Below are 21,470 nucleotides of genomic sequence, written 5' to 3'. Positions count from 1 at the left end.
CGCGCGGCTCCTCGCCCAAGCAGTCGCCCAGCCGCCTGGCCAAGTCCTACAGCACCAGCTCGCCCATCAACATCGTCGTGTCCTCGGCCGGCCTGTCCCCGATCCGCGTGACCTCGCCCCCCACCGTGCAGTCCACCATCTCCTCCTCGCCCATCCACCAGCTGAGCTCCACCATCGGCACGTACGCCACCCTGTCGCCCACCAAGCGCCTGGTCCACGCGTCCGAGCAGTACAGCAAGCACTCGCAGGAGCTGTATGCCACGGCCACCCTCCAGAGGCCGGGCAGCCTGGCAGGTAAAGGCTCGCTGCCACCTGGCGCGGCTCACCTGGGCGCGTGGCGGGGGCGCGGAGGCAGCAGCCGGCTAGAGCAGAAGCGAAGCCGGGAGCGCTGTCGGCCAGGTTGCAGTAGTGACAGGAGATAGAGAACGCCAGGGCTTCCCTGGAACAAGTCAGTATCTTGCCTACAGTTTGTCAGTGACTTCTCTTGGGGAGTAATGTGGTGTCTCAATCTCTAACACCTGTCTCACTCTCTTCTCTCCTCTCTTCTCTCTCTGCCCTCGCCCCAGTCTAAAGACTAAATCATAAAAGTAATACACATTTAGGAAAGCATTCCATAGACCGGTTGATGGTATCCAGAAAAAAGCAAAACAAGTAACATTTGCAATATTGACAGGGTCACCTTTAGTTGTCTACATGTCTACATTTCATTGTGGAAAAAGTAAGGGATTTTCCCAGATTAGATGTTCAGCTTACATAGTTTTCAATGATAGTAGGGAAATAACGAATAATGAATTGCCTTGAATTATGACCCTTTTGTTTTGGCTTGAATTTATTTACATCTTTGCTAAATTAGTTATTGGGAAAACTAATGGACTCTCCCATACCTGCCATTGGATATACTTGGGTCCTAACACTTGGGACAAAGTCAGCAATGATGCAGTCCCTTGAATTTGTACCTGCTTTATTACAGGGAGGGAGGGGCTGGGTTGGGGGAGACAAACCTGCTTTCCTCTGCCAATTTAGAGGAGGTGACATTTCTGTGGTCGTTATGCCCGTCAGCGACCAGGCTGAGCTGGTGCCTCTCTGCTGTTAGCACCATATGCTCAGCTTAAACAAGACACCATGATTGAAAGACTAGTGTTTTGTCTTCTGAAACACCTGACAACTAACCCGGATTTATTGTGAATTTTTTTCCCTTATAGAAGTATTTGGTAATTGTGTCACTCTAGTAACAGATGCTGTGCTCATATGCTTCCTTTCTTGACACAAATAGATGACTGTGAAGATAAATAGGATTAAAAAAAAGGAACTTGTTGCATGCACAAGGCAGGTGGCCAAGGGCTTCTTTAATTCAGCACAGTTAATTGCCAGTGTGGACTGGTCTGGTCTAACAGGATTCAGGCTGGAGTGCCGCTGCCCACAAAATTGTGCTAGCTACATTCACTGAAATGAAAATATTCTCTCACTCACTGCCTCTCTCTCTTAAATAGAATTTTTGAGGTAGACAATTATTAGTGCCAACCAAGTGCGAGTACCAAAATCTTTATGCTATAGGGACTCAGGAGTAGCGGTCTGCTTAGAAAAGGGGGCGGGGGAACATGTACTGAAACTTCATGTATATGATTCTGTAAAATAAGTTACCAGATCATGTCAAGAAGTGGGAGATGGGTGGAGTTTTTATGAGACTCTATGACACCCTTCTCAGCCATGCCCACCACCACAGAGAAGAGCAGACTGAGGCACCGGGAGTCCAGGTGGCCTACTACAGGCCATTTCATTTCTTATACTTACCTCATGAAAGAAATCAGGAGTCTTAGCTTCCGGTTCTTTCTCACACGGGTGATATGTGTAGACTTTTGCATGTTCTACTCTATCATTTCAGTAGCAATCGAGAGGGTGACCACATGGCTGACGATACCTGTGGAGAGGTTAGGGGAGGGTGAATGGAGCTGAATAGAGCCAACAGCTCCTATCATTGTGTCTAAGAAGGGGCTGTAAAAGTACATTGTAAAAATAACTTGTGTTGCACTTGGGTTACACTGTGGCCCAGGTAAGGTATAAGGGACAAACCCTATGCTTCTGAGAGATTAGGAATATTGGAACTCCGAGACCCCCATGCCTTATTTGGTTTGCTTGATACCATTTGAGGTGTTGTGAAGTTGGGAGCTACTTGGTTTGCTAGTTGAAAGAGCACAGTTAGGTCACGATGGCAAAACAGCTTTTGGAATTTCGGGGTTGTGATTTTAGAGATTTGTCACTGATGACTAGGAAGGGTAGATAAAGGATAAGTAGTGACTTTCACTAATTCATCATTCTGTATACACACACACACACACACACACACACACATACACATACACAGAGTCTCACTCTGTTCATTGCCCAGGCTGGAGTGCAGTGGTGTGATCTTGGTTCACTGCAACATCCACCTCCTGGGTTCAAGCAATTCTCCTGCCTCAGCCTCCCAATAGCTGGGATTACAGGCGCCTGCCCCTATACCTAGCTAATTTTTGTATGTTTTGTAGAGACTGGGTTTCACCATGTTGGCCAGGCCAGTCTCAACCTCCTGACCTCAAGTGATCTGCTCGCTTTGGCCTCCCAAAGTGCTGGGATTATAGGCCTGAGCCACTGCACGTGGCCACCTTCGATAATTACCTTTAAGCACCTTTTATGTACTGCCACTGATTTAGATCCCAGGGATGAAGTATCAGCCCAAATCCCTGGCCTTGTTTCAAATGAGGAAGACAGAAAATTATCAAAATACTTTTGATAGATGGCCAGGGAAGGTTCTAATTAGGAAGTGACTTTTTAATATATATATTGATACATATATTTTTTGTTTTAGATTCAGGGGGTACCTCTCTGGGTTTGTTAGCTGGGTATATTGCATGATGCTGAGGTTTGGGGTACAGTTGATCCTGTCACGCAGGTACTGAGCATAGTACCCAGTAGTTTGTTTTTGGGTTTCCAGTGATGCCATTAGTTAGTACACAGTACTTATACAGAAGGTAACTTTGAATCTGTCCTCACATAGGTGAGTGAGCTGGCCCTATGACTATCTGGGAGAAGGTTTTCTAAGCAGAAGGAACAGCAAGTTCAAGGGCTTATAAATGGGGGTGTGTCTGATATGTTTGCTGAGTAGCAAGGAGACCGGGGGTTAATCAGAGAGAACAAGAGCAAACACGTGACTTGAGGTCAGCGAGGTGGGAGTGGAAGGCCAAGTCTGAGAGGCCTTGTACTTTAGATATGTTACATAAATAATGTACTTTACATATGTTACATAAATAATTACATACATTACATAAATAATGTAACATATGTAAAGTACCAGCACGTTTTCTGGCTCAATAGAAGTTAACTCGTATTAACCTAAGTAATACCTACCATACTACCTTGGGTGTGCAAGGAAGAAGTCATCCATCTTTGCTTCAGACATAGAGCAGGTTTATTGAATCCCAAAACATGTCAGTGTCTGTGTCGGGCATATGCAGATAAGTGAGGCATAACCCCTGGTTTCAAGAGACCTACTTTCAGACTGGACACAGGACTGGTCAGTTTTAAACCCAGTGCAGAGTGAAATAGAAGCTAGTTACTATGGGAGCATGCTAGCAGAGCATCTTGCAGTGGGGTTCAGTGTGCATCCGGCATTCTTCCTCGATGAGGTGGTCCCAGAGCAAAGCTGTAAAGTAGCCACTAGAAAAAACAGTAGCCAGAACAAAGTCAGAGTTGAGAGGGTGTGTGTGGGGTGCAGGAAGGCAGGGGAAGATAACCGGCGGCTGAGTGTTTCTTGAGCAAAGACAGAGTGGTAGGAGTGGTGAAACATGAAGGTGCAGAGGGAGGTAAGGCTGCTGCATCCCTCCGTAACGGGCTTAGCATTTTATCCGTCCAGCAGACAACTGACATGGTCATATTTGCCTGTTAGAAACTTTGTTCTGGGAAGTATGTGGAGGCCGAAATTACAAAGAAAAAATGGGCAGGGAATCACTTTGGAAACCACTGAAATAGTCCTCCACTGCTTCTTAAAGCTCGTTCTCGTTTGTTTTGAAATGGGACAATACAAAAATTATCACTTATAAATGGTTGAGAAAAAAGGCTAGTCAGCGACATAACCTACTTTTTCTATTTTTTCCTGACCCAAAGTTTGATTTAATTTTTTTATAAATTAAGAATTAAATGTATTATTTTAAGAAATCTCATGTAGTCTCCAGCAACGTAATGAGGCTGACATGATTTTTACCCCCATTCTACAGATTTGAAAATGAGAATGTTTGCCCAAACAGTACCCTTGCCCAAAGTTACTTGTCTAGAAATGACAGAGTTGTGATTTGAACCTACGTCGCTTTGACCCCAGAATCTCTGTAGTCTTAAATGTACGTGATGCATAGTTAGAGGTAGTATATTTTTGTGTCAGTGGAGAAAAACACGAAGGATGTAGAAATGCAATATAAGTTTTCAGCTTATTTAAGTGACTCATGATTTTAAAGAAAGTAATAATAATATCTAAAAAAATTGTCAACATCCTATTGAATGTGTGACTGTAACTTCATCGGTACCAATTTTTGTTCACTTTTACAAAGAAAATAACATAATCCTTTCACTTTGGGGATTTATAGCTAAATTAATCCTGTTTTGAAAAGAAATACGAGTTGTAAATATGCATTAAAGTCAAACATCAGAAACTTATTTTGAGGTAAAATTGAAATGAATGAAATGGAGACTCTTAACCAATGATTTTCATCAAAATTGACCTAATATGGAGAGGAATTTGGTCAAGGCATGTTTAACTTGTCCCCCATTCAAATGGACCTGAAACTCAGTATTTAGAGTGGATCGTGCACTGTAAACGCTGAATCTTTACTGTTTAGAGATTTCAGACCCATTCCCTGACTGGCTAAGTCTTCCAGGTACACTTTATATAAGGAAGAAAAAAGAAAAAAAAGAGTGTAATCCTAGATGAAAGCTTTGCAGTCTCTGCGGTGAGGTTCTCAAAGGAAATGTGAAGTCTACTAGGGTAATGAGTGAGTTTGTTTCGGCCAGGGCTCCTGGGATGGGGTCAAAATGCAACTTGGTATCTGGCTCCTGCTGCTCCTTCCAAATCATTTTGGAAAGCTAATCTTCCTGTGCCGTGGACAAGCATTGCACAGTTCTCAAGAACATTCTGCTCACTCTAGTGCTAGATATTTAGATTTTCCCACCATCACTTAAAAAAAAAATTCCAGTGTAGATTTACTAATTAGAATATGATCGACCTGTGATGTCAATCAACTTTAACCTTATAAAGGTGGTTAAGGCTGATTTGCTCTCAACTGGAGCTTCCAGGGATTCTTTCGAACTAGACCTGGGCACTCTCCTAATGACAAGGACTCATTGCCTTCCCTTCTGGCCATGCCTCGGGGCTCCAGCCCCTTCCTCATAAGCATTAGGAACCCAGTGCCTGCACCGGCCGTCTTTAGAATCAATGTAATATGGGTCTCCCTTCTGCATGGTGCATTCTTGCATCCTACACCCCCACACACTTGGGGAGTGCAGGCTGATTTCCACACACCAACCATCTCCTGCTTCCACCAACAAAGCAGTTATTCAGCCAGCCACTTACCCTCTGGAATTCTGGGACCCCATGTTATAGTAGGGAATCCATACCTCAGTGGCTTCGTGCAAGCTCATCTCTCTGGAATTCCTCACCTCCCAGGAAGGCAGACATGAAACCTTTTCAGCAAACCTTCCATCCTCTGTACATGCCAAGCCCAGTCTAATAGCGTTCATCGGCCTACAGGTCTGGAGCTCACAGAAATGGTAATCAAACATTTCTTTTGTACATTCATTTGATATAGCACCTCTATTCAGCTTACCTTCATATCCAGTTTCTATCCAACTGATGTCTAGGTCAAACTGAAGTGGAAACAGTGCAATTTTAACACTCCCATATGGCAAGTTAGTGCCTAAGCCCAGAACTAAGAGTTGGGATGGCTAGGTGGCCCAAAAGGTCTTCCTGGTGTCTTTCATTTTTGTTTCCTTCACAGAAGCTAATACCTACCCTTCTTTTCCTACCTCATAACAGCCTTGTAAATCAAATGGCGGTAAACAGACCCTTTTTTTGTTCTTTGGTAGGAAAGTGGCATCTTTGTATAGAATTCTGTGAAAGCTTTTCTAATATTATTGATATTTATATGGTTTTGATTATGCTTTAACTGAGAAAATGTGCCCTAAAAAAATGAAAACTATCTAAGATAATTGTTCAAGATGGCATCCTCTGCCCACTCATTGTTTCCCCTATTTCCCAGACACCTCAAAAAATAAAAGTACAGGAATACAATAGGGAATGAAGTCACAAAAGAGACAAAACACAGAGGCTAGGCGCAGTGGCTCACACCTGTAATCCCAGCACTTTAGGCTGGGGGGGAGGGGCAGATCATGAGGTCAGGAGTTCGAGACCAGCCTGACCAACATGGTGAAACCCTGTCTCTACTAAAATACAAAAAATTAGCCAGGTGTGGTGGCACGTACCTGTAATCCCAGCTACTCAGGAGGCTGAGGCAGGGGCATTGCTTGAACCCAGGAGGCAGAGGTTGCAGTGAGTCGAGATCGTGTCATTACACTCCAACCTGGGCAACAGAGCAAGCCTCCTTCTCAAAAAAGAGAGAGAGAGAGAGAGAGACGAAACCACAGAGACCAGGGTTTGAGTGTCGCCAACAAGCAAGCCAAGTGAAGAATTTCTAGAAAGTAGAGTGACAAGCAATTAAAATATAGGAGTGTTGTCTTTTGAGGATGAGCTGTCTGGATTTTGGAGGTGGGTCAGCTGTCTTCTGTGAATTCCTGAACAGGCCCAAGGGTCAGAGCCGAGCTTGAGGGAGTAGGGCTGGGGAGAGATGGGCTGAAGATAGAGGGATTACTTGAAAGTCAGTGTTCAAGACAATTCTAAGTTGGCACCCCCTGACAAACATCTCTCCTACCAAAATGGTGACCCTGTAGCCAGTGCTTACTCTAAGAGGTGTTCTGTTGAAGAAACTTCAAGACTTCTGTTATAGATGCTGGTTTACATTAGATAGTACAGGCGTATGGAGTGGTAAGGAAGTCGGGACTGCTCCTCCAACCCCCACCACTCATTCTGAAGGAAGACTGCCAGTCTGAATGCCCTGCCTTCCCCTCCAGAAATTCTAACTCAAGAATGCACAGTGGCAAATATTGCCCTTGATACTGTGGAAAGAAGCTGTCACTGGGTTTTTCTTTCTCAAATATGATAAATTATCAAAGATTACTGAGGAATTGGAAAGAATTAGTGGCATGAAAAAGAGAGACCAAAATAGAAAATTGATGTAGAAAAGGGAAGTCAGTATTTATTTCTCTTTAGAATAAGAAATACACACACACAGTCACACACACACAGATATATGAACACACACACACATGCACACACACACACACACACACACACACAAAGGCAGTCATCATTCAGGTCTTAAGCTCAGCTGTTTAGAAGCAGATAATGCCACAGTTTTTTCTATGGCTGAGTCAGGGTCTTAGTCTGTTTGGGTTGCTATAAAAAATATCATAAATTGTGTAACTTACAAACAACAGAGATTTATTTCTCGTGGTTCTGGAGGCTGGAAAGTCCAAAACCAAGGTGGTGGCAGATTCATTGTCCCATGAGGGCCCACTTTTCGGCTCATAGGTGGCCCCTTCTTGCTGTGTCCTCACCTGGCTCTCTCTGGGGTGTAAGGGCACTAATCCCACTCATGACAGGTCCACCCTCATGACCTCATCACCTCCCACAGGCCCCACCTCCTAACACCATCACATTGGGTGTTAGCTTTCAACATAAGAACTGGGGGGCGAGGAGAGCACAAACATTTAGACCCTAGTAGTCAGTTCGCTTGTTGTTATTCACATGACCAAAAACAGTCCCCTTCCCCCAACTTGGAAGCTTTTCTCAGATATGTAATATTTACTGTATGTAGTCAAAACAAATTGACTTTCTGTACTAGAAAGCATCACTAACATCACTAGGGTACCATACCAGTTGGTGGTTTAACAGTATATTCTCTGGATAATGACAACATTTGAAAAAGGAGATGGGAGAATTTTAGCTATAGATTGATTTCATCAGTTTTGTATTGAATTAGAAAATTAATGTTTTAATGAATACAACTGCTATTCAAATGATCATTATATGTACATAACCCAATACATAATTGAACTTTAAAATCTAAGTGCACACACACATATTAAAGCTTTTGAGAGGAAAAGAATCAAAGGAAAATTTTAATTCTCCTTAGAACTGTTTATTACACAACAGACTTCCTCTCTTCTCCAACTCTTTTTATATATGCTGAATATTATGTTGAATAAAATAATAAAAATTAATAAAATATTGATATAGGGAGGTTATAAAATGTAAGTACAGAGAATTACTGATCTGTGAGGCTGTTTGTCATTTCCTCCCTTTAAATTATGCTGAGAGTTAGGGTGTCTTTTTCTTCTGGAGTTATGACAGAGGTCACTCTGAGTGTTGGTGAAAGATACAAAGCAGTAGAAAAATGATATGGGGAGAGTACATTTTAAATTTGCATTTTAGAAGCTAAATGTCTGATTGTTTAAAGGGAATTTGTGCAGCCTACCTATGACTTATCTTACACAATCTGAGGAAAAAGGCCTCTGTTTAGGGTGTTGAGATGTAAAACATCTTAGTTTACATGGTTTTCAAAATATTTGAACCCATTTACAAAGATAACTGCATGTTTAATCCTATTCTTCCTGTTAAGCTTATTCTTGTTCATACTTGAAAAGTTCATCTGTACCCCGTTGATGGGCAGAAGCCACATAATCAGAAATGAACAGTTAGCTTAGTTCCCACAGCAGTCAGCACTATGGAAAGCAGAATGGAGACTTCTGGGCTCCCTGAAGCTTCAGCCCACAGGTCTGGCCTGCTTTGCATCTTGATGTAACAACAACAACAACAAAAGTAGATTGGGAGCGCCTTGTTCTGGATTTTTTCCATGGAAATATTCATCATGATCCATAATAATGAGGTCTGGAAGCCAGACTCCAGATGCACTGTTGGAAAATTGCACTGATGGGGTACTGAGACGCAGCTGTTGAGAAATAAAATGCCACTCATTGGTAAGGAAGAATATCTGTGTGAATATGGCCATTAAAACTCTGGTAAGTGACTCGTTAATAAAGTACCAAGTCATAGATTGCCCTGCATCTGTAGTTCATCAGGACAATCAGAAGTTTGTGGTGATGAAGACTCTGGGTCCACTCCTCCCAGTAACTACCAGAAGCTACTCCCAGGGACGAGAAGTAGTTTGAAACAAATCTTAAATACAAGGCTTCTCTCAGGTAAAAATTAACCTTCACAGATTAAATTTCTTTACATGCTTATGTCAAAAGACTTCTGTTATAAGTCTGAAGTCAAATCATGTTGCTCTTCTGTACAAAGATACTACAAATTCCAAATTTTGATCACTCCATAATTTCCTATTCTACCTGGTCTCAGCTGAGAAGGGTTTAGGGTGCCTGGGTAGAGTCTTTCTAGGGGTCTTTTCCGTATCTTCAGTCAGGACTGTCTCTCACTCGAAGGGTATGGTTACAGTAGTTCTTTATAGCAAGAGTTCACAAGACACACATGGTTGTCACAGCACTGACCCCACCCTCCTCAGACATCACACTTGATCCAGCCCAGAGACCTGCAGAAGGAAAGGGAAAAGGCAGAGGCAGGAAATGTCCTGCCATCTATGCCTGGCCACAGCCTGTGACCTCCCAGGGACTTCCCAGCAGGAGGCATGCTAGGATCGTGCCCCTAGGTGTAGCGTGCTAGGGGCAAAAAGCAGCCTCTACTTTTAAAGATACCTAAAAACTTCCGACACTAAAACCTCATCTAAGAAGAGGTTTCTTCCTTCCCTCACTTTCAGGAGTTGATATTTCTGGGGATATTCTGAAGCTCCAGCCTTAAAGGGTCTGTTGAGGACCAAACCTTGACACATGCTCCTCAAGATCCTACATCTAGCCCCACATCTACTAGTTTGACCCCTAGCCATCCAAGCTTGGATGCTTCTTGGAGACACCTGGAGAATGTTTGAGCTGTTCCATGCCCTGGGCCCCTCCCCTGAGGTCCTGGTCTGGAGTGCACCCACAGCATTGCTCCTCTTTAAAAAGTCTCCCAGACAAATGCCATGCATGTTCTTTCAGGGTTGAGAGGCCCTGAGCTATCCTTACATATGTGTGTATTGTGGCAATGCAGGGAACCTAGATACTTGCCTCTGCAGAATCACCCAAGAAACACCATAATCATAGCAAAAATGTTCCAGCCCACCCATGTCTAAAAAATCCACCCTGACCCAGACATGGTGGTCAGTCCCCTGTAGTCCCAGCTACGGGAGAGACTGAAGTGTGAGGATCACTTGAGCTCAGGAGTTTGAGACCAGCTTGGACAACGTAGTGAGAAGCCTGTTTTCCTAACAGTTTGGGAATAAATGCTTGTGGTTAAAAAGAAAGTACAGGAACAAGGGGCAGCAATGTACTGTCTTAAAAAAAGTCCACCCTGAAAATGGAAAGATGCTCTTTCCCCACTAGAAGTGACTCTTGCCCCAGCTATCCTGCTCATTAAGGCCTTTGAAGTCCCCCTGGTGTGGGGCCTGGCCAACTGTAGCTAAGATCAGTTGCTCTGCAGCAGCTGATAGAATGGTCACAGTTGTCATGGCCAGCACATCTTGTGCTTGCAGAGCCCAGGCTCATGAGCACCTGCATTGCTAGTGTCTAGCTATACTCTTGACCTGTGCCTTTCTTGAGGCCACTTGTGTTTGCCTAACAAAGCAGGGGTGCTGGGCACAGTGGATCACACTCATAATCCTAGAACTGAGGCAGGAGAGACCATGGCATTGATGGTCTGTCTCCGGGACTCCTAGTGACCAGGTATGTATTCATAGCTAGACAAATATGTCCTAGCTTCTCAAAGGGTGGTCCGTGGACCAGCAGCGCCAGCATTGCCTGAGAACTTGCTGGAAATGAAGAACCTCAGGCCCTTCCTCAAACCCATTGAGCCAGAACCTGCGTTCCAATTAGGGCATTGATATGCATGTGGCATTTTGAAAAACACTAAAATACATGGCTAGTAAATTTGGTGCTACTTCCTATTTCCCGTGAGATAGGAAACCCAAAACAGATATTGGTTACACGTGTCAAACCATCCCTGTGTACTTCGTATGTTTCACTATTACCAATACCAGCTTAGCCATAGGTTCCTACTGGTTCTTCATTAAGTTGGAGCCGTGCATGAGGGGTGGGGTATTACACTCCATCCATTTCACTAGAGAGGAAGAACAACTGTCCACTGAAAGTAAAAACGCAAAGCTTGATACAGGACATCACATTACTCATTATACTCCGTTACCACTCTCATTATGTTCCAGATGCCTGCCTGTCGCAAAAAGAACTGAACAAAAGAAGCCTGTTTCCCTGACCGTTTGGGAATAAATGCTTGTGGTTAAAAAGAAAGTTCAGGAACAAAGGGCATATACTTTTATAGGGATGAGATCACATGGACATGCTTACCATGATGTCCTGGGCAGTGATTTTGGCTGTTAAATTATTTTTGCTGGAAAGGATTTGAGTCCCAACAGTTGCTAGTGTTCATTTTGTAAAAGGTGTGATGAGGTTTAATCATGACAATAAATTGTATTGGAAAACCTCATCAGGAAAGTCACAGGAACAAATTCTGTGTTTTGTACGCTGCCAGAGACTGCATAGTATTCAAGCTATTAGTGATAGCAGCAAAGCTGTACTGAGTTAGTACAATATAAGAAAATCTAGCATTTATGAAATATGATGAAGAGAATTTTTTTCTTTCTGAAAACAGATTTATAATAGGATCATTTTATATTATCGGATGGCCTGTTACACTGAAATTATTTGTTTCAGTGCAATTTTATCTTCGAAATCATGTGAATTAATAATGCTCCTTCCAAACCTAAGTCTGAAATACGGCTCTTAACCTATATGAGAAATGTGTCCTTATATCTTTACATTGATAACAACATGATATAAGATGTCAAATGAATTACAACAAATTAGTGATCATTTGCAAATGAAATTCGGTTGATAGGCTTGATTCAGAATACATAGGGAAATACTTTGGGGTCCTTGAAATAGTAGGTTTAATTTTTGAATTAACATAGGAGTAGGAAGGAGATTTTGGAGTTTTGGGTCAAAAGCAAAAATCAAGAATAAAATAAGTCAGTCTCAGTAAATAGAGTTCAGAAGGAAGAATGTGAATATGCCCAGTTCCTCATGGATACTCCCGAAGTAGCATTTGAGGCACACCTTTCTTGATGTGCCTTCTTTGAGATAAGTTTTATCATGATGAGGTATTCCTCAGATCTAAGATGTAATATTTGCATACCTCTCAACAATTTACCTAGTACACATTTCTGAGATAATGTTAACCAAAGTTAAGTTAATTTTTGTATATCTCAAAGTGTTTATATGCTGATACCACTTTTTCCCCCTGAAGTTTTATGATAACAGGTATCAAGCCAAACATTTTAAGAGGTTCAAAGTCCAGAAAAGAGCTATTTCAAAGCCATCAACTATCACAGAGTACAGGCTGACTACACTACCTGCAAAGCCATGTTGCCTAGCGATGCTGACCTGTCATCATGGGCCATACCCCTAAAATCAGGGTGTCCACAAAGGAACAACAGCAGTGTAGATTTCCAAGGGAAAAACTGGCGTCTAGTCCAGGCCCCACCCTTCTCTATAGAAGTTCCCTTTTGCCCTTCAAAGTTGTAGTTTCATTAATAATTAGCAACGCATTAACTGATTACACAATTTTTAAAACCTCAATTTTGTTTTGGACTTCTCTTCATATCATCAGAAATTTACTTTTTCTCTCCGTACAACAGCACTTTATCTCATAATGAAAGAACTGTTCACAAGCACATTAAGCCTGCTCGCTCTGGCCATGTGAATACTATGTCGTTTAGATCCTTCTTTTTCTCCCTCCATCTCTTTGCAAATGAGCATTTGAAACTGAGTGCTAAATTTGAAGAGACCAGTTAAATAGCAGTATGTCCTTATAAACTATATTGATACTGCAAAATGAAAACATGCAAAAATATATTTCTTTGTAAAGGCAGGTGAATTTGCATTAAATTAGAGAGTCACAAATGATAGAGTATATAAATAAAATAATATGAATTCCAATTAAAAAAAAACAGCATGGACCTGTTTTATTAATGTCCTAAAGTAATTGGCATCACCTGTATTAAGTGGAATTGTTTGAATAAAGCAACAAATGATAAATGGAAGGTGTAACACATTAGATGCTTATTTTTTGAAAATAAATATGCCCATCTCCTCTTTTTCTCCTTTATTTGGGACAGGATGGCTGATGGTGTGATCCCTGCATTAGAACCAGGAGGCTTGGGGGTGCCCATTAAAATGTACATTGATGCATCCCCACGTGGCTGACCTAATCGGAATCTCTTGGGGGTTGTATTCAGAAGTCAGCATCTTCAGCAAGTTTTCTAGACGATTCTTTGAGGAATAAACTAAGATTTGAGAATTAATCCTATTCTAAGGAATGAAAATTGAAATGCCAAAAAAAAAAAAACAAAAAAACCCAAGTAGTTGGAGCTGAATTTTCAGCTATGCAGTTCTCCCAAGGTTGTGTGATCTCCCACTGAATGCTGCAAATCCTTCTGATAAAAATGTGTTTGCCATGAAATTTCAAAATTTTGAAATTTTGAGTTAAAAAAATCATTTTGTTCGTACAAGCAATTGTAGTATGTATTCACAAAAATTTCATATACTTACTGGTGTTTCTTTTAAAGTCAATATTGTTTCAGTACACATAAAATCACTTCTCTGTATATTCTGAAATCCTGGAGGGACGCTTCGTGTCTGCTGCCGGTTCCCTCTGCCTGAGAACCATACAGCTCTTTCTCTAGTGAGGCTCCTTCTCTTATTGTCTGCAGCTCTCTGCTGAAATGTCAGATGCTCAGAAAGAACTTTCTTGATCCCCCATCCAAACACCACGACCTCCTGACACTTTGTCTCTCTTCTCACTGCCCTGCCTCATTTTTCTTCAACACCTTTACCTCCATCCTCCTGCATGTAATAACTTATTTTCGAAGCCAGGGACCTTGTCTGTCTTGAGCACTAGGGCATCCTCACCTCCTGGAGGTTCCCAGGCACTCGGGGAATGTGTTGAATGAATATATACATCCATAGGGATTAACTAGTACTTATAAATGATAGATGTAAAATCTAGTACATGGAAATTTAGTTGCAAATCATTGCAAAAATAATAAATACATTGTTTTGTTGGCCAAATGAAAACAGAGCCTTGTTGACCCAAGGAAAACATGGTGTGGAACAGGAACAGGCAAGACACAAGGCTGTGAGCCATATGTAGCCCTTTTCAGCTGTGCAATTTCTGGGCAATTTCTGTGCCCATTAAATTAATTATTTTCTGTGTCAAGAACCCCCGGAGATCTGTCACTGGCTTCCTACTGAATTAGCAGGTGTTTGTTATTTTCAATTTGGAGATTTAATTATGCCCTCTTCCTTTCTAAAAAGGATGCCACCTTTTTGTGGTCATTTCGGTGTTTTCTTTCCTTAGGAACTTCATTCATTCCTGCATTATTTTTAAAATAATCCATTAGAAAACACACATATTTTTAAGAAAAGATAAAACTATAACATTCACATTTTGCAATAATGCTTCACGAAATTATCTGAAAAATGACTGTTATTTATTTCAAATTGAAATCTTCAAGTTGTTTTTGAAATTTGGATAGTTTATGGTAAGAGCTATTCAACTATTTTGTTAAATCAAAAGATATATTTGCATGCGATGACATAATTTATTGATTCAAAGATTCAGTGGCTTGAGGACACCTATTTTGATGTTGCTTTATCAATTGCACAGCACTTTCACACTTAATCTCTCTCATCTGATCCTGCAGCAATACCACTTATATTATTATCTCTGTTTTTACACTTGAGGAAACCAAGGATCAAAGAGTTTGGTGAGTTTCCTGGGTTTATCCAGCTAGTTAGAGACAGATCTGGGACAGAATTCACATATTCTTATTTCGAGTTCTTTGGGCAAAAGTGACACAGGAAACAGCAGTAAAATTACTACTTTAAATACGATTTCTGTTTCCCTCAAGCTGTTGAACACCAACACCCCAAGGCCACCTTTCACGTGTAGAATTTGAGGCTGAGCCATGTTGTCACGATTCCTCATGGTAGTTGTACATGGAAATGAGAACCAAGGAATAAATGTGTCAACATAGAAGCAGGCGATGTCTGAGGTCTTGTGCCCCTTCATTCTCCAGTGGTCCCTTCTGCCCACCTCTCTGAGTCCCTGGAGTCCATACCTCCCTCCCTGCCATGGGACTGAACCCTTTCCTCTCTGCCCCAACACCAACCCCACAGCCAAGTGGTCAGTCGTCATGTAGGTTCTGAGCTGTGTAAGCATCCATTCAGGTCCCCTATTGCTGCGGGGAAGAGGAGATAGCTGTGAGGTGCCATGGCAGGACATGTAGTAGTTCTTAGACAGCAAATGCCTCAGGCTTAGTCCTAGATCAGCTTGAAAGCCCTTCCCAGTTTTGGGGGGGCTCTCAACCTATAGGAGCAGCAACCACCACAGAATATATGTAGGGAAATTCCGATACCCGTTAGCCCTCCTGCATCATGAAATCTTCCTTAGCCTGAAGCCGAGTACCCATGTTTCAGCTGTGAGTCTTCAGGCTCACTTTCAGAAATGCATGTATATGAAAAACTGCCAGTGCCTGAGCTCTCTAGGCCCCAATTTTGTCCTGTGAAGAGAAGAAATAGGAAGAGCAAAACGCTATTATAAAATTGAGACATCAATGCTGGATGATGTAGGAATTGTTGCAGTAATTGATCAAATGCTTTATAGACACAGGTATTATGATTGCATGACATGATGTCTGTCATGGCAGGGGAAACCATCAGGGCAGTTGGTCTGGTCTGTGGCTCTACTTCCCCTTTTCTCTTTGGCTCATCCATGTTTTGGTTGCACTTTGCCATCTTGCAGGGTCTTGGTCAAGGCCAGGTTCCCAGGATTGTTCTCCACCAGCATAATGGGCAAGAACATCTGGCCTTGACATCTGTAACATTTTAGACAAAGTTGAATTTTCTCCAGCATTTTTTCTTGTGATAATAACAGAGTTCCAGTCCCTGGCAAAGACGTAAATTCCCATGAATGACGTTTTGAGTCCAGTGTGATGCTTGCGATTCACTTTCAAGTAGACCATAATGATGAAAGAAAATTGCTACTAAACAAAAGGACATTTTAGTTGAATCAGCAAATATATACACCATCTAATGACATTTTGTAGCAGATTCCCAGAAAACATTGTGTGAGAATTTTTTCCTTGAAATGGCCCCAAATAAAGTAGGCCTTGTTCGTATGCATCTAACATGTTCTTTCTTGAACACGGGTGGTAGAACACATGAATTCCAGCAGTGACATCTTTAACCTTTGTTTCCTTGGCTCTTTTTTTTCCCCTAGTTCTCTGTGTCTCTCTTGCCAATAACTGTGCCCACCCTTGAGCAATCGAAACTTGATCACAGTGGATAAAAAGAAGTGTAAATCATGTTCTTTTTAAAATGCCTTATCTGATTCAGAACTATGCATAATGCTTACATATGTAACTGTATTTTGCACAAGCATTTACACAGGGAAACACTATGGGCTTATAGTTTTACTCAGAGCACTCTAATACGTAAAAAAGTATAGTGTCCTATTCAGATAGTTAATTTGATTATTATATTTGTAATAATATCAGCACATCAAAAGATGGATATCCACATAGATAGACTTTACTTTAAGATTCTTCCTCCTTGCCTAGCACTCTTGGTCATCAATTTGATTAATGGCACTCATGAAAATTTCTGAATGCCAAATAAATGCATGTAATAAGAAGATTTTTACATATACCCTAAGACCATGTTACCAGTTAAAAGTTCAGCAGATCCTCTCATTGGTCATCATTGGATGTTTCTTGATGCTTGGAATAAAGGAGTAATGATAAAGTAACAACTCTAAATGTACCAATGATGGATAACTTTTATTTATCTCTGCATTTGGATGTGATGACTGTTTTTGTTTTTTTTTTTTTTAATTTTTACATTTTTAAATCCTTAGCAATATTTTCAAAACCTTCAGGAATAAGAATTGCCAACAGGAACGCAAAGTATATTGTACTTAAATATATTCCTGGAAAATATAAGCTTGAGATAATATTCAGAGTGATGTTGGCATTTGATAAATCAGATGCAGTGAACCTAATTATGCAAAACAGTTATTTTGAATCTATCATTCATCGGAGCGCTATCTAAATCGGAATTTAATTACCAGCAAAGAGAAAAGTAAGGAACTTGCCTGCCCTGTCCCTTTCTCCTCCTCAGAATACTCAGTGGTTTTTGTTAACGCTGAATTCATAGGGTTCTCACCACTTCTCCAATTATTCAGAAACGCTGTTTTCTGTGTACTTAAAGTAGCCCATGTTAAATATACCAGTAAAACATTTTTCTATTGGCAATTTAAAAAACTACAATGGCTTTTTTTCTCAAATATTCTAGACAAGAATATTACAATTTTGAGTTTATATGTTCCTGCTGAAACAGACCTAACATCGAGCATTTGAAGACTTTGGCTTCGAAGTGCTCCCTGAGGAAGGCAAAATGGAAGGAAAGCTGTGGAGATATGGCCAAGATCGAGGAATCCCAGCACCCTGACATGTTAATCCAAAATGGAGAGGCTGAACTAGGGCTGCTGAAAGACAGTTGCCGGTTAAATCCCAGTGCTCCATGTGAGGATTAGTTGTAGGATGTAGCTGAAGGCTCATTCCCAAAATCAGCCGTTGTCTCCTTTGGTTCCTGTCTGTGTTCTGTATTCAGCATGGAAGACGCCACTTCCCCTTGATGCCCCAAGGCCATCTCATTGCCCCAATGCAAATGATTCCCCTGATGTTTCTGCTCCAGTGGTTCTGACTGTACCTCAGATAAAATATTGGCGCTCAGTCAGCGTCCTCTTTCCTGTCTGTCAAGCCAGCCTCTTCGCCCACCCTAAAGTCTTATTTCCTGATGTACAGAGGCTTCCTTTCTTCCAAGACCTTCTCATGGTTCTCTGGTCCATAGCATTGCCTCACATCAGCACCTCTTCCCATACCATGCAATGAAGTGACACAAATAAGGATTTATAAATACTACAAAGTGATATGTAGCCGCAATTTATACATTAAACCAGTTAGTGGCAATCATTCCTAACTTTTTCAGAGAGAGGCAGGCTAAATGTAAATGCTTCAACTGAAGAGGGTCAGAGTAAAGGAAAATATAACTTGAAACCTTTTTCTTTAATATCTGCTTCTCTTGGGGATTTAAGCTGTTGTAAGTTCAAACATTTTGGTTTATCCTTTTCCCAGGGAAATACTGCTGATGGGAATAAATTCTAGTTCATTTTTTAGGAACAACATCAAGATGGCTTTGCCATTGTAGCTCATCGTTTAAAATGATTTCTATTGTACGATTTAAGCTGCAAGGACTATGGGCTAATAAGAGATTTTTAGGATTGACTATCTACCTGATTCCTTTAGTGAAGAACCTAGCTACATTCGTTAAGTTTTGAGAAAAATAACATTTCACCGGTCTTGTTCCATGTGGGTTTATCTCAGAAACATCATTTTTAGAGTGAGATCATGTTTGGTCGCGAAGCCAGGCAGCTGGGTGATGCCGATAAGCTGATTAGATTGACGTATTGCTGCCATTTCATGTTATTCATTTGATTTCCTGAGAATTTCAACAATTTTGTCCAAAAAATTTGAATATGTCTTTGATTAATCAAGTTCTGTGTGGAGGTTGCCTGAGCCTTGATGCCTCTCTGTTAATTTATTTCAGCTGGGTCTCGAGCCTCATATAGCAGCCAGCATGGGCACCTGGGCCCGGAGCTGCGGGCCCTGCAATCCCCAGAACACCACATAGATCCCATCTACGAAGACCGCGTCTATCAGAAGCCCCCTATGAGGAGTCTCAGCCAGAGCCAGGGGGACCCTCTGCCGCCAGCACACACCGGCACCTACCGCACGAGCACAGGTGTGTAATCAGGACCCCACTGGGTGGCCCGTCCACAGGGGGTGGGCTCTGCGTGGGAGCTTCAGTAACACTCCCAAATGAAAGGTGTGTGTCTGTGTGTCCAGTGGCCCCACAAGCACTGTGACCTGCTTCTGTCAATGTCTGTAATGATAATAGTGGAAACAGAGTATGACTTTAGTTGAGGCTACCTTGTTATAATCTGAACGAAAGGAGGCAAATGGCGATTTTAAGCTCATTTTGTCAAAGAGAAAAATTGAAAGAAGCAATACTAATGTTTATCAGATCATTATTCACTTATATAATGAATATAAGTACCCCGAGGACATAGTCATTTGTAGGACGTGAAAGACATATGCTTGATGATGGTAAGAGTTTTTTTTCGTGATATTGTCTACCTATTTGACAAGCTTGGAACAAAAACATATTTGCTAAACATGTAGCATATTTTGAAAGGCAGACAATTTATTTCATACATACTAATAGATTGAATCACAGAATTATTGTGTGAAGGTTGGATGTTGGCAATTGCAAATGGTTCAATCAATTATGTAGCTCTCCTAGATTAAATATATATTTTCAATTGAATACAGCCACAGGTCACATGACAAAACGCAAGTGTTTTCCAGTATCTGGAGCCATTGGCAACATAATCTGTCAAATGTCATAATTAGATTGCTAGAGAACACTTATCTTAACTCTAAAATTGATGTAATTAAAAACAGGTTGAGAATTGCATTTATTATCAAGCTGCACATTGCTAAGTAAACTGGAATGACTGTGTTGCTGGTCTGCAGACAGTACAGCTCTCTCCTTCTTTCCTAATGATATGTCTGAGCGCCAGCAGAGACTGAGGCTGGCAGAGCTGGCTCTGTGCTTTGGAACCTGGCACACAGATCTCTACATCCTCAGACTATTGGAATTTCTAGTGACCGCTAAGTAGAGCATGGCAATTTTCTTAAACTGCATTATGATGCTAAATTACATGCTTTGAAATCAAGGCGAGCCAAGCTGCTTTTATAGTTGATTATTGATATTTACATTACAGTATTTCACTGAATCATAGGGAGAAAGGCACAAAATACTCTTTATTTATTTTTGACATCATAAATGCCACCCCATATTAATAATACATCCCTTGGTTTTCATGGAAAAGAATGCCCATTTATTCTTCTGTCAGATTTTTTTTCACCTTCAGCCTGTTAGATCCACTCCTGCCTGGAGGTGGGTTACTTTAGCATTTAGTTTTGCATCTTATTAAGTAAGGTAATTTTATTTTTATGCACATCTTATAAAAGAAGAAGATAACCACAGTGACATTCAATATCTAATTTGAATAAAAACTGACAACAAAAGAGATTATGTTGATTCTCTGTTCCATATTCATATGCTCTTAGAATTATCCCTTATTAATAAACTTCCAGGAACTTAATGAAAAATTAGCTACGTAAGAAAAAAAAAAAGAAAGAAACCTTCATTCGTCTATATCACATTAAACAGAGAGAAGATATCCACACTTAAAAAAAAAATTCTAGTGTGATAGTGTTTTCTCTGAGTCAGCGTCAACGAACAATGACCCATGGACCAGTTGTAGGTCACCATCTGTTTTAGTAGTGCCCATGAGCTAAGAATGATGATTGCATTTTTAAATGGTTGGGGAGGGAAATCAAAAGATGATTAATGTTCTGTAATATGTTAAAATTATATGAAGTTCAAACTTCAGTATCCATCAATAAAGTTATTGGGATGCAGCCATACCCATTCATTTATTTATCATCCGCGGTGGCTTGGGCCCTGCAGGGGCAGAGTGAAGTGCCCGTGACAGAGACCATATGGTTGGCAAAACCAAGAATATTTACTATCTGGCCCTTGACAGGAAAAATTTGCTGTCCCCTGCTCCAAGCCATCAATGGAGAGCTATCCAGAATGAAGAAGTGTTTTTTTCCTACCGCCTATGAGGAAGGCAATAGTACCATCTAACTGCTTCAAAGGTGAAACCCATTTGCTGGGGGCTTTTCCTGGTAATAGCTGTGGCAGAGATGTGCTACAATTGTGACATTCAGATGTCCAAGACCCCAACCCAGCCTGCACCTTTGAGCTTAAGGCAATTTTGAGAAAACATGCTGATTGACATAATACAATGGAAATTTCCAGAAGTGCCTGGATGACCTCTTAGGACCACAAGTGGAGGAGGAGAAGCTACCTCTCTCCAGCTCCTAAGCATAAAGCCACAAACTCTCTCTTCCCTGCATCCAACAAGGTTACCCCTGTGTCTATACCTGATTCATATAATTTCATGTCTTCACATTTCACAGCCACAGAAACTGTATCACAACCTGAATGTATGA

The 21,470-nt window shown here is 41.2% G+C and overlaps 1 protein-coding gene across 1 annotated transcript in view; it reads left to right on the top strand.

The window, feature by feature from the left end:
• The window catches only part of CTNND2 (catenin (cadherin-associated protein), delta 2), a 1,004,786-nt gene that overhangs the window by 544,396 nt on the left and 438,920 nt on the right, over window positions 1–21,470 (top strand). The window contains exons 9-10 of the mRNA XM_011978063.1: window positions 1–294; window positions 18,931–19,125. Of these exons, the coding sequence (XP_011833453.1) occupies window positions 1–294; window positions 18,931–19,125 (489 nt within the window). The remainder of the gene's footprint in view (window positions 295–18,930; window positions 19,126–21,470) is intronic.

This window comes from Mandrillus leucophaeus, unplaced genomic scaffold (assembly GCF_000951045.1).
Source record: "Mandrillus leucophaeus isolate KB7577 unplaced genomic scaffold, Mleu.le_1.0 Scaffold188, whole genome shotgun sequence".
NCBI lineage: Eukaryota > Metazoa > Chordata > Mammalia > Primates > Cercopithecidae > Mandrillus > Mandrillus leucophaeus.
The sequence above is the reverse complement of the archived record's forward strand: the minus strand, read 5'-3'. Positions and strand labels throughout refer to the sequence as shown.